The 13,710-nt window shown below is 48.8% G+C and overlaps 1 protein-coding gene across 2 annotated transcripts in view; it reads left to right on the top strand.

Annotated features, from left to right (window-relative positions):
- Positions 1 to 3,876, top strand: part of APCDD1 (APC down-regulated 1) — a 32,993-nt gene extending 29,117 nt beyond the window's left edge. For both annotated transcript variants that reach the window (XM_020899604.2, XM_070452643.1), the window contains exons 4-5: positions 646 to 967; positions 1,932 to 3,876. In XM_020899604.2, coding sequence (XP_020755263.2) covers positions 646 to 967; positions 1,932 to 2,383 — 774 coding nt within the window. In that variant the 3' untranslated portion in view covers positions 2,384 to 3,876. The remainder of the gene's footprint in view (positions 1 to 645; positions 968 to 1,931) is intronic.
- The last annotated feature ends 9,834 nt before the right edge of the window (positions 3,877 to 13,710 follow it).

Raw genomic sequence — 13,710 nt, 5'->3', positions numbered from 1 at the left:
TGCCAGGTCCTAAGAGAATTCTTTTCTGAAGCAACTACATCATTTTACATTTCCACCAGCAGTGCAATGGGGTTCTGGTTTCTCTACGTCCTCACCAAGACTCTCATTTTCCGCTGGTCTTGATACTGCATGCTAAGTTGCTTCAGCCCTGACCTTATGGACTGTAGCCCAGCAGCCTCCTCTGTCCATGGGATTCTCCAAGCAAGAATACTGGACTGGGTTGCCATGCCTTCCTCCAGGGGATCTTCCCCACCCAGGAATGGAACCTGGGTCTCTCATGTCTCCTGCATTGCAAGTGGGTTCTTTACCGCTGAGTCACTGAGGAAGCCCGGTCTTGATAGTAGCCATCCTAATTGGGCAAGGTTGTGCCAGCCTTTCTTTTTGACATCAAGTGTCCAAGACAGGTGGTATGGAATAAGATGTAACAGGATTTTCAAAAGGCCTGCAAGTCACAGCTGAAATATTTAGGCCTGGCTCTACCACCAGCCCCCACACGCGCGCGCTGATGAGAACAGGCGGGCACACGCGCCCCCAGGCACCCTCAGGTACCCTGGTTAATGGCACGGTGCCCTGGGGAGGCAAAGGCTGTGCATTTGCATTGCCCTCTTGGACACCGTCTTTTCCCACCTTGTGTCTCGGCGGCAGAACCACGACCACGCCTGCGTCGCCTGCCGCATAATCCACCGCTCGGACGAGCACCGGCCGCCCCTGCTGCCCCCCAAGGCGGACCTGACGGTGGGGCTGCACGGCGAGTGGGTGAGCCAGCGCTGCGAGGTGCGGCCCGAGGTCCTCTTCCTGACACGCCACTTCATCTTCCACGACAACAACCATAGCTGGGAGGGACATTACTACCACTACTCGGACCCCGTGTGCAAGCACCCAACCTTCACCCTCTACGCCAGGGGCCGCTACAGCCGCGGCGTGCACTCCGCCAGGGTCCTGGGCGGCACGGAGTTCGTGTTCAAAGGTAGGGCCCATCCCGCCCCGGAGCTGACGTCATGGGGGCGGTCCGGGGGCGTGTCTGTGGAGGCGGAGCCGGGGCACAGGGCATCTTCTCTGCAGGGATGTTGGGGAGGAGACCTCCCGCCTCCAGAGCAAGGTTCGCTGCGGCCCCTAGGCTGTGGTCAGTGGCGTCTCTGGTGCCCCAATGTTTGACTGTCTGGCCCTGGAGAAGATGCCACGCACTTGCAGGCGGGAGGTCAGAGGCCTGCAGGCAGGTGAAGGGTGACTCCACTAGACTGCTGTCAGCCAGGGTGTCCTATGGGCTCTATTTCTAGGTTTTCTTTGAGCATGTGCATCTTTTTAGGCAGGTGTCCACCCTGTCATGGACAAATAAGACAGTGGTGTGACCCCTCCCATGACAGCATCCCAGGGTTCAACACCCCCCCCCCCATAGCTCTTGTGTGTACACAGAATATGGCCCCTGAGAGGGGCTCGCAGTTGGTTGGGGTTTCCCTTTAGTGGACTTAAGCATATTTTTCTTGCTTGCCACCTAATTAACCTTAGTTGCTCAATTCACAGGCCAGTATTAATTTGCAAGACTGCTCACTCATATAAGTGTATGACACCAAAACTATTTAAAAACCTCAAAACCTATTCATAAAAACAAATTCCAGTTTTTGTTGACAATGGTGTCCATCCCAATGAGCGGTGTCCCCAGAGACCACTCCCTGGGGACAGTCTGGCTTCATAGGACAGGCTGGGTCGGCTGCTTTGTGGGCTCAGCATGGACAGCGGATGGGCTGGACTTCCCCTGGTGGCGCCTGCAGGGTGCCTGGGGTGGCCACTCATCACGTCCACGTGTGGCACCCTTTCCACCCGAGGGTCCTTCCTGTGGGCCATGGTCTTCGGGGTGGGCTGACAGCAGGGGCTGGTGAGGCGTGGTGCCGCCAGCAGCCGCGCGTCACAGAGCTATCTTGTCTCATTGGCAGTGAACCACATGAAGGTCACCCCCATGGATGCGGCCACGGCCTCGCTCCTCAACGTCTTCAGCGGGAACGAGTGCGGGGCCGAGGGCTCCTGGCAGGTGGGCGTCCAGCAGGATGTGACCCACACCAACGGCTGCGTGGCCCTGGGCATCAGGCTGCCTCACACGGAGTACGAGATCTTCAAGATGGAGCGGGACACCCACGGCCGCTATCTGCTGTTCAACGGCCAGAGACCCAGCGATGGCTCCAGCCCGGACCGGCCCGAGAAGAGAGCCACGTCCTACCAGATGCCCCTGGTGCAGTGCGCCTCGTCGGCACCCAGGCCTGAGGACTTCTCCGAGGACCCTGGGGGGCACGGGCACCGCAGCTGGGCCCCCGGGAGCAGCCCAGGTCCCCTGCTGCTGGCCGGACTCACCGGCCTCTGGACTCTGTCACCCTGGCTCGGCCTTGGCTAGAAGTGCCAAGGGTATGATTTTTTTTTTTCCACACCAGGATGCCTTACAATTTACAGACTTTCTTTATGAAAAGAAGAGACACTTCTTCCTCAGATGCACTTGAGCGGCTGAGAATGGTGCTCCTTCCCGCCCGCCACCCCCACCCTCCAACCCGCCCAGCCTGAGTCATGAGCTGTTTGAAGATTCGGCTTTGAACTCCGTCCAGTTGGGTCCTGGGCCTGGGCGTCCTCACCATATAATTGCACTTTAAGACCGCAGAGGGTTTCAGGCGAGCATGTTGGCAGAGGCAGCGGGGCAAGAGCTCCACCATCTTCTTCGTTTCCATCGTTGTGCGCTTTGGGGTGGAGCTCCGGCTTCAGCTTTTCCTGCTGCTTCTCTGCGGCTGCTTCCTGCTCCTGTGAACCTGCTTTGCTCTCTGAGTTCCCAGCCGGGGATGCCGAGCAGAGTTGGTTGGGACTGTGATCCAGACAATTTTTTTTTTTACATATAGAAGAGACAGGGGAGCGGGAAAAGACCTGAGTATAAGGGAACAACTGTGCCAGCCTTTCCGCAGAAAGAGGACAAAGCCACACTTTCAGATGTTGAAAAGTATCTGTAATTAAAGTTTCAGAGTCACTTAAACAGTGGTCGTTTTAGCTTGTTGGGAAAGGAGGTGCCGGTCTGTGCTGGTCCCCGGTTGGCTACCGGACGCTCATCACTCTTACCACCCAGGCACAGGGTGGGGAGGTGCGGGTCAGCACCCTTCCCACTGCAGATGGACAGGAGCCGCGATTCAGGGAGGATGACCCGGGTGACGTGGTGCCCCTCTGGTCTGGCCTCCTCTCTGGAGGACCTTGTCCTGGCTCACGTGGCGCCTGGAGCTTTACTCTGTCACCTCTGCCGCTTCAAAGACTAAGACTCAGAGACCACATGGGGGCGCCACGGCCCTGGCTGTCCAGAGGAGGCAGTGGGGGCATCCTAGCCAGGTCCCCAGAGACCATTCACCCTGCTCAGGGTTCAGGCCGGGCTGACCCGGCTCTGCCACTGCAGAGAGTCTCAGGGCACCGTCAACAGAGTCTGTGAGGGTGCACGAGTCGCTGTGGCTTGTTAGGAAATGTGCCCTCTGAACACCGAAGATGGTGGCCAGGAGAGACCCATGGAGGGAAGCGTGAGTCACCGAGAGAAAGCCCGGACATAAGTTGAAGCTGGTGTGCAAACCATTATTGAGGTCAAGAGTCCCACCTGTACTTAAGAGCTGCCTTTATGAGACGCTGTGGTGATAAGTTATAAGGGGGCATGGGGGACCACAGTGCTGTCTGTGTCTTTAGATGATATTTTACATTGCGGTTGAGGGGGGTTATTCCAATGAAAGTACTAACTTAATGTCTGCCCAGTTTAATAAACAGAGATGTCAGAGATACTCCCACAATATACATTTTACCTGTGGATCTATTTAATTAACACTAATGCTATCTTTAAAGGATATAATAAAATTGTGTAAAAAAAAAAACAAACATGTTCACTACAGAATACCTCTGTGATTTACTGTAAAAATGTTGGATTTATAGTCACTCATCTGGACTCAGCTGTTCACACTGTTTAAAAGTACACTCCATGTGTATACACATATACACACCCATATGCACATATACCCCAATACACAGGCTTGAATGTGTACATAGTGTGTGATATGTATGTGTCTTAGGGACGAGATGACATTCGTGTGGTCTTGTCACTTTCTGATTTACTACAAATCAGAACAGAGAATGACCAGTATAATTTATTCACAAATTATCATCAGTTGGATTTGTGCCTGTCGCTCACTGTCTCACCCACATACTTCACGTCCTAAAACTAAGCTGCCCGGGTAGCCTACGAAGATTGTCTAATTTTAAGAGATTCTCCATCACTTTGAAGAAACACAATGGCCTATCCTTTAACAGTCATTCTGTTTCAAGAATTGGAAATTTTAACTTTAGGCCAAGGTGCCGTCTCTGAGGAAGGAATGGCTGACTCTAGAATATTCCATAAAAGCTGACAATACTCCATAATCTGCACTCAGGAGCTGGCCAGTCTGCCCTGAAGTTAGAAGCTGGTCATATTTGTAACTCTGAGATTGGGGCAGGCAAGGCATGAACACTGACTGGCTCTCCTTGGTGTCGCTGGCCTCTGGGACTGGATGTCTTGTCCTGAGCAGCAGGCTGGTCACAGGCAGCTCAGAGAGCTGCTTCTTGGTCAGCAATATAATTTGAGTGTCACCTGGGCTTCAGACTCTGTAAAATCCAAGTTGACCCAGGACTCAAGAAGGTACTTCTAGGGTCCCAGTGTCCCTAGCACAGAGCAGAGGGGGTTCGTTCAGACATTACAAGTGCCACCGTTCATCCCAGAGGCCCAGTGTCTAGCACTGCCGAGATCATCCATCCTGAGTGGTCCGTCACAGGGTTCCCATGCCAAGCTGCCCATCAGGGTGACCTCGCGCTTCCCGACACGGAGGAGCCCTATTCAAAGGGCGGGCAGCCCAGAACCTCTCTGATGGGGCCTCGCACACACACACCAGATGGAAACAACCTGAGTGTAGGCCTTGTAGCTCCTGACTGAAGGAAAATCTTTTTGACGGTAGAAGCACGGTTCTCTAGTTCAACTACTCTTTAAACCTCCTACTGAAAACAGCGGTGATGTTCATGGCCATCCACACAAACCCTGTGATGTTCTATTGTAAATGGTACGTCCCATCCCTGTAACGCATACTAGGTCCCTGGTATTTCTTTTGGAAAATAGAAAAACCACTCCTTAAATATATGTGGAAACCATAAAGGACCCTGAGTAGCCAAAGCTATCTTGAGAAAGAGCAAAACTAAAGGAAGCACATTTCCTGATTTCAGAGCATATTGCAAAGCCACAGTTGAGTGTGGCACTGACACAAAGCCAGACACCCAGAACAGAGACCAGGGATAAACCCGCACGTTTGCAGTCAGCTGATCTTTGTTAATGCAAGGGAGCCAGGAAGGTGCAAGAAGAGTCTTATGACATTGGAAAGACTGAATACTCACATACACTAGACTGAAATTGGACCCTTACACCAGAGACAAAAAGAACAAACACCAAGTCAAAATGGATTCAAGGCTTGAACATAAGGCCTAAAATGGTAAAACTCTTAAGAAGGAAATATAGGGGAAATATATCACGACATTGGCTTTGGCAGTGATTTCACGGATATAATTCCAAAAGCACAGGCAACAAAAGCAAAAATTAAAAAATGGGCTACATCAAACCAAAAAGCATCTGCACAACAAAGGAGAAAAATCAATAGAGGGAAAAAGCAACCCATTAAATGAAAGAAAATATGGCAAACTTTTTATCTGATAAGGGGTTAATCTCCAAAAGGAACTCCTACAACTCAACAGCAGCAGAAAAAAAAAGCAAGAAACTCTTTATAAAAATGGTCAAATGGGGACTCCCCTGGTGGTCCAGCAATTAAGACTCTGCACTTCCAGTGCACGGGTGCAGTTTCAATTCCTGACTGAGGAGAAAGATCCCACATTCCTGGGGGCCAAAAAAACACCCAAAACATAAAACAGAAGCAATATTCAATAAAGATTTTAAAAATGGTCCACATTAAAAAAAAAAAAAGGTCAAAGGATTTGAATAGACATTTCTCCAAAAAATATTCTATTTTATATTTTCTCTTCTTTGAGTAATTTTGCCATGGAAACAAGTGGATGATGTCAGAAATGGATGGCATAAACATGGAAGTGCAGGCTTCACAAAAGAGCTGGTCAAAGATGAGAAATAGCTCTGATTTCCAAACAAAATTCATTTCAGTAGCCAAGAAAACAGAGTCCCTGGTGTGATAAAGCGCATTCTCTAAAGAACCCCCTTTGAGTGTGCTCCAGCACGAATGTCTGTCCGCAGTATTCACAGCAAACTAGCCAACCTCTGCATTTCCTTATTAGCTTGAAACTAAATAGCAGGAAATAGCCAGGGGCACCAATAACACTGCAGAATCTTGTGCCAACTTCCAGCTGGGTAGACGGCCCTGTGGAGCTAGTTTCTTAATACTTTGAAAAATTCCACTGAAATGAGAGATAACAAACTTGAAAGGCAAGTCCTTTGTGCATCAATAAATCAGACATCAAAGTGATGATTGGGCCAGAGATCTAAAGAAGTCGTGTGTCATTTTCAGCATAATAAAGTAGTGAATATGAATTCAGATGAGCGGCCTGGCTGGAAATAAAGCAAACCATGTGCTCTATTTCTGGAGTAGCCCTTCTCCCCGGGGGGTGATACAGATTTTGATTCCATGGTATCTTGCACACTTGTTCACTCGTCTCATCACATTTCCAGACCACAGAGAGCCGTAAGTTACCTTTTCCGTTGCAATTCACTCCAAAAGCATTGGACTATTGAAGAAAATGGTGATGATTAAAACAACTAAAAACTCATAGGAGTTCTGTGCAAAATTTTACCACACAGGCAAACAACTATGAACAAACAAGTTTAAAAACAGTTAATTCATGCTATACACCTGAAAGTAACACAACATTGTTAATCAACTATGCTCCAGTATAAAAGGAAGAAATGAAGCAGGTATTCAACCTGTTCTTGTTAGGTCCATGAGGTCCTAGCGCCCTCCTCAGGCTCTAGGAGCATAGCCTAGAGCCTCCTCCTCCACTGCATAGCCAACTGCTCCTCGATGGGGGTCCTGCCACAGCCCAGGCCGGCTGGGGCGGGGGTTGGGGGGAGGTGGTGCTGCAGGACTGTGACTTACATCAGTTACTCTAAGCTTCAGACACTTACTTTGATTGTTCTTCACTTATTTTTGCATGATCAACATTAAGTAAACTGATCGTTAGACTATGCCCTGCCACCATTTAGGAATAACAGTTATGTTGCTATAAATAGAGGATTTTTTACTCAAAGAAAGTTTTGAATCTGTCTCATTCCATCATATACTCAATGCAGTGACCCTCCCCTGCCCCCAGCCAGTGTGATAACTCATGGGGACACCCAGGGTCAGCCTGAAAGTTCCCAGAGTCATTGCTGAAACTGTCAGGGCATGTCATTCCATTTCTGAACACTTATAATTCTTTAAAGATTCTTTCTAATATTGGGATGAATATTAGACCCTAGTTCCACCCATGATCCTAAGTCTCTCAGAAGGAATTACTCTTTCTCCACTTGACAGGCTTCCAAACAACTGTTCTCCCCAGGTCTCTTCTTTGGTAGAGTTTTGTTCACATTTTCCTAATAAGATTTGGACCTTGTGCTGCAAATCACTGCTCCGTTCTTTCTTATTTAGTTAAGTTTCAGTTTGTATAATTAACAATTCTCTAAAAATACTGAATAAAATATCATAGATACAGATGGACCAATGAAAATAATCTTAGCACCACTACTTCCCCTAGTCTAGACCAACTCTGAAGACAGCTGAAAGTGTTAATTGCTCAGTCATGTCTGACTCTTTTGCGACCCCATGGACTGTAGCCCACCAGGCTCTTCTGTCCATGGAATTCTCCAGGCAAGAAAACTGGAGTGGGATGCCATTCCCTTCTCCAGGGGGTCTTCCTGACCAGGGATTGAACTCGGGTCTCCTGCACTGCAGGCAATTCTTTACCATTTGAGCCACCAAGTAACACCAACTCTGGTGGAACCAATATGTCAGTTTTTTTTTTTTAAGACATTCATTTTTGGCACTGAGGTCCTTAAATATTTAGAAGTTGAAACTGTCTCTTTTATGCTGCATGGTGTAGAAATGTCAGGACTCAACAAACCATTTGGAGAAGGAAGTGGCAACCCACTCTGGTACTCTTGCCTGAAACATCCCATGGACGGAGGAGCCTGGTAGGCTATAGAGTCACAAAGAGTCAGACACGACTGAGCGACTTCACTTTTGCTTTTCACTTTCATGCATTGGAGAAGAAAATGGCAACCCTCCCCCGTATTCTTGCCTGGAGAAGCCCAGGGACGGAGAAGCCTGGTGGGCTGTAGTCCATGGGGTCACACAGAGTCAGACACGACTGAAGCGACTTAGCAGCAGCAGCGGCAGCAACAAACCATTGCTATAAGAACCTTGAAAGGAATCACAGGTTTTTTAAAAAGAAATAATTTGTGTACGTATTGGTTGTGTATGTCTACAAGCTATTCCAATGTCTGCTTTACCCTCCCTCGCTTCTGGCATCTATGGCTGTTTTCAAATGTAATCCACAAAATAACAGATGCTGCATGAAGATGCTTGTTAAAATATTTTACCATTGACAGATTCCTTGCTTATCAAAAGCTCACAGAAGATACTTAATTGCAAGGCCTGTTTGGGAATCACGGGAGTCTCCACCACTGGGTTTCCTTTCCATGTGGAACCAAAAGCTTCAAGAATTTGACATCTTTCTGGGGAAAGATAAAAGAGGGAACGTCACCTTGGTCTCATAGCAAGTGATTGTACTTAGCGTAGAGGAGTGGTTATAGACTTATATTTTGCTTATCTTAGTGCTTTGTTGTTTATGCTCTTGAAAATCTGTATTCTCAGCTTTGCTCTTACTGCCTTAGCTTAGATTATACTGCATTAGCTTAGTACGGTTAGATCATCTGAGTTCTTTAACTTGCAATCAATGTTTCTTTATTTACTTATTTTTATCCCACTTTATTCCAAAAATGAGTCAAGGCAGTTTACGGAAATACCTACAATTCAAGGGGACCGAATAGAATATAAAAATAGCTGAGTACATCTGGGCAAACAAAATCGAAGGCTACAAAAATAAGAACAATCCAGATGTGACCTGGTTGTTCTTAGGATGTGCTCGCAAATCTTAGCCCCTCACTAGAGGGGAGCTACAGTTAATGTCAGGCTTTCTAGAAGCCAAAGAGGTAACATGACAAAATTTCATGTGACTCAAACAAATTAATTACTCAGGAAAAACAACAACCATTTCTGGAAGCAAAGAAAGAGAGATTCTCCTTGGGACACTTGTTCAATAAAGAAGAACCACGCATTCATCCCCCAGTTTATCTAGCACATTATTCCAACTCAGGGCTTCAGAAGCTCCATAATCTTTGCATGCTATCTACTGAGCTGGGTGCTCTTTTGTGCACTGTTTAGAAGATACTCCAGGTCTGCCCCACATCTAGTCCCAGTGTGGAAATCTCTTAAATTTAAACCTCCGAGTCCATCTGAAATTACCCTCACGGGCCCAGGGATCTTTAGAAAACTTCATTTCTTACTTTGAAGTCTATGGCTTTCATGTTCGATTACTGTCTGAAACACGGGGGTCACGGGGGTCTTCCTTTCCTGGGCTCTGTGGAGAAAAACTGGACTTTCATCCTTCAGTTAAATCTAAGGAAGAAAAAGGAGAGAACAAACTTCCTATAAAAGTGAGATGTTATTATGTGCTAATGAAAAGCAGACTGTCTCCTGGTAACAAAAAGTCCAGTTTTGCTACACAAGGCTGCATTCCCATCAAGGACTCTTGATGATCTGTCCCCAGAGGGGACCCATAATCATTGGATCCTGTTACCAGGTATGTCAATAAATGCCCAAGCATGCAGTCCTCTCTGCTAAGCTTATCCAAGTTCAAATCCCAGATCTTGAGAGCAAAACCATTTAGTGTGCAACCTCCATGAGAAAGGGTCCCTGTTTTTTGTTTTTGTTTTTTAATATCCAAGGATGGTCTTGCTTAAACTGTTGTGGGGGGTGGTGATCAGGGTGTCCTCACAGTCCACACCACAGGGGGGTCTTGATGTGGCCAACTCCAAGGGTCTCCCCTCTCTAGTCCAGTCAGACCACATCTTTCACCCCAGCTCTCTCACAAGGTGGTTGGCAGTAGAGACTCTTTTTTTCTTTTTTATCTTCAGGATGCTTCCTGCCCAGACAGTCGCCCCATTCCAGAGTCAATACATCAACCCTGGGCTTTCCTGGTGGCTCAGACGGTAAAGAATCTGCTGCCAATGCAGGAGACCTGGGTTCAATCCCTGGGTCTGGAAGATCTCCTAGAGAAGGGAATGGCAACCCACTCCAGTATTTGTGCCTGGAGAATTCCATGGAATGTAGCCCACGAGACTCCCCTACAGGTGGGCTACATTCCATGGGGTCGCAAAGTGTCAGACACAACAGAGAGAATAACACTTTTGCTGGGTGGTGTTTCTTTCTGAAGAGTCAGCTGACTCTCAGATCAGAAACACCAAGGAGAGGATTTTTAGCTTATGTGGGCACCAGTCACTCCCCTGTGCCACCCTGTCACAGATGGACCTCCTGGCTCAGACCCGAGGACTCCCCTATCTCTCCCACTTCTGTCTCTTTCTGCACCTCTTCCTTGTTTCCTTGCAGAGAGTTTTTTTTAAGTCCTTCAATGCAAGCCAACTTCTTCTCTGGGAAATCCTTGTTCTTCCTAAGAGATGTGTGTGTGTGCACATATATGTGCTTGTGGGTGCATGTCTGTGTTTTGCATCGCAAAGCTTTCTCTTTGCCTTACAAACTACTGTCCCAGGCTTTACTGGGAGGTGAAGTTCCTTCTTGGCTGGATTCCAGCTGATTTCCAGACAGGAGAAGGTAGTGGCCCCTGAATGAGCTCAGAGTGAATTTGAAGGAGTGTCTACACAGCCTTCTCCTGCTCTGCTCCCACGTGAGCGGGATGGAGGTCATCACTAGCAGCCAGCCCAGGACTGCAGGGTGGGTCTTTTTTTCCTGCAACGTTGAGAAGCAGTCGGCCCTCCCCGGAACTGGCTACAATCTGAGAGTTGACACAAATTAGACTCTTTCTCTATTTGCAGTCATCCCCCTTTCTCCATTTCCTTCTCCCAATAAATGTGTTTCCTCACTTCATCATACTTACAGGAGCCAGTCCCTCTGTGTACACACTACTCACCCATTGTGCAAATACTGATCATTCTGAAAAGCAAACTTCACATGGAAAAACACCAAAGTTACCCAGATGCTTCTTTCCTCCTAATTATGGTATTATTATTATTATTATTCCTCCATCTTTTCTGCTAACTTTGAGGATTCAGACGGAGCCTGCATCATCTTGAGGAAGCATCGCCTGCCGAGTGCCTGGCCACGCCCACACCTGAGCACGGGTGGAGCACACAGCGCCCCGGCTGTCTCGGAGGCTCCCTCACCCATCATTTATCCTGGTCCTTAGGACCTCATCTCCCTAATGCTTTCCTGAGTTGTTTGAGATTACACCCATGCCCACCCCACCTCCTGGCAGGTTCTGTCTCCCCAATGAAAGTGAAAGTGTTAGTCACTCGGTCGTGTCCATGTCCCACTCTTTGCAACCCCATGGACTCCTTTGCAACCCGCCAGCTCCCCTGTCCATGGGATTCTCCAAGCAAGAATCTGGAGTAGGTAGCCATTCCCTTTTCCAGGGGATCTTCCTGGCCCAGGGATCGAACCCAGGTCTCCGGCATTGCAGGAAGTTTCTTTACTGTCTGAGGCACTAGGGTCAGTAGCACTTTCCATATTTATCATTTTTTTCTAATGTTATTTAACAGCTGTCACTTCTGCTACCGAGGGAGGCCCTTGGCAGAAGGGGCTGGGCTGACTGGCCCACACTGTCCACACCTGGATCCCCAGTATTTTGCAAACATGAGCTGGATTAGGGAGCAAACAGTGAATGTGCTGTCTGGTGTCCCCCACCCACCTTAAAGCCTGGCTTGATTCAAAACTGCCCCAGATGGAATTCAAAGTTACAGAATATTACAGAATTTGAACATCGTGTAAACAGATTTCATCATGGCCTTGGCAATCGGCAGAACCCTGGCTTCAGAAAGCTGTCTTTTGTTTGAGTTCAGAATGCTTGGTTCTGTGTAAAACATCCAGACATGATTTCTAAGATGAATATTACCCTCGTTCTCGGTCTAAAGCTATTGTCAGGAGCAAAACAGTAACTGTAAGTGCCCCTCAGCACAGGCAAATCCAGGGCTTGCCTGAAAAACAGAGAGGCAACCCCTCACCCAGGAGGCAGAAGGGGAATCTTGTCTTGGAACTATGTACAGATCATCCTAGCAACACGGTGAAGATCTGTGCCTTTTCTGGTCGGTGCCTGGACAGCAGGGCGGCCAACACTGGGCCCTGAGGGCCAAGAGCACAGACTCAGTCCCACTTGACCACAAGCCATTCCTTGGTGGGGAGGGGGTGTGGGAGGGAGAAGAGGGACAGGGCCGAAGGGGGGCTGTGCTTCCTGTGAGGGCTTCTGTCTACAACACTAGAGTCTTGGTAAACTGAAAAAGGGAAAGCTAAAGTTGATATCGCTTTAAAATAAATAAGACATAGAAGATTGTAAGTCAGTAAGAGGGCTGATTTGAGAGTCTATTTGGAATATCAAAGATGCAGCCTGTAGTTTCAACTACACACTGCCGACTGGTTGATGCTTATCTAAATTATAGGTCCCATCTTGGACTTAAGATTCAAAACCACAGAATTTCAATTCTACAGCAATAAATGCTGCAGCTTCTGAAGACAGGCTCTAGAACTGGAGCGTCAGGGCTGCTCCAAGGGGCCTCTGTGTTCAGGCGGGCCCCTGGGGGCTCTCCCTGGTGGCGCCCCCCCACCCCATCTTGGGCATGAGATCGTGCTGGGTTCACCAAGGGTCAGCATCGACCCCTGGAAACAGGGGAGTCAGAGTCGATCATTGCTAATGTGAAACTCTTCCTAGAATCATTCACAGACCCACTCAGTTCTCCCCAGGGTCACAGCTGACCTGCTGGCTCTGAGCAGGGCCAGCTCATTTGTCCTTCTGTCCCCAGGATGACACCTGGTGGGTGGTAGAAAGCCCACCAAGTCCATAAGAGGCTGCCCTGGAGCATCCTTCTAGAGGTAACAAGACTGGTGAGGAGGACCGAGGGGAGCCGGTCCAGAAGCAGGTCAACATGGAGGGCAGGGTTGGGCCCGTGGGGACACAAGGGGCAGGCTGTGGCCCCCCAGGGATGCGGGGAGCTGGAAACAGGGAGACCAGAATCATGGAAAGCAAGAAAAGGGTGCAGGTGTAGCTGGCGGGAGCCTGCTGTCTGAGTGGGGGCGCACCAGTACAGGAACTGAAGCCCAAGCCCAGGTCGGCGGAGCGTCCTGGAGGCTTGGTTGGCAGTCTTTCCCCTCCACCTTTTTGCTTTTTTGCTTTTGGTCCCCCTGCCCTTTTTCCAAGCAGCTGCAAAGAACCACGGGAAAAGCGTGTCACTCAAAGTTATTTGTCCCAGTTGTGGTGACTTGAACTGCTCTGGAGACTCCAGGTTGGGATCCAGAGGCAGATTGTGAGAAGCTCAGGTCCTCAAGTAAAGACCCTCGCCTGCCCTCCAGGCCCGGCTCCTCTGTTTCCGCTGCCCCTGGGCTGAGCCACCCTTGCCTTCATCCCCTTCCTCCT

This window comes from Odocoileus virginianus, chromosome 22 (genome assembly GCF_023699985.2).
Source record: "Odocoileus virginianus isolate 20LAN1187 ecotype Illinois chromosome 22, Ovbor_1.2, whole genome shotgun sequence".
In the NCBI taxonomy this organism is placed as follows: domain Eukaryota; kingdom Metazoa; phylum Chordata; class Mammalia; order Artiodactyla; family Cervidae; genus Odocoileus; species Odocoileus virginianus.
This window is presented reverse-complemented; position numbering and strand designations above follow the sequence as displayed.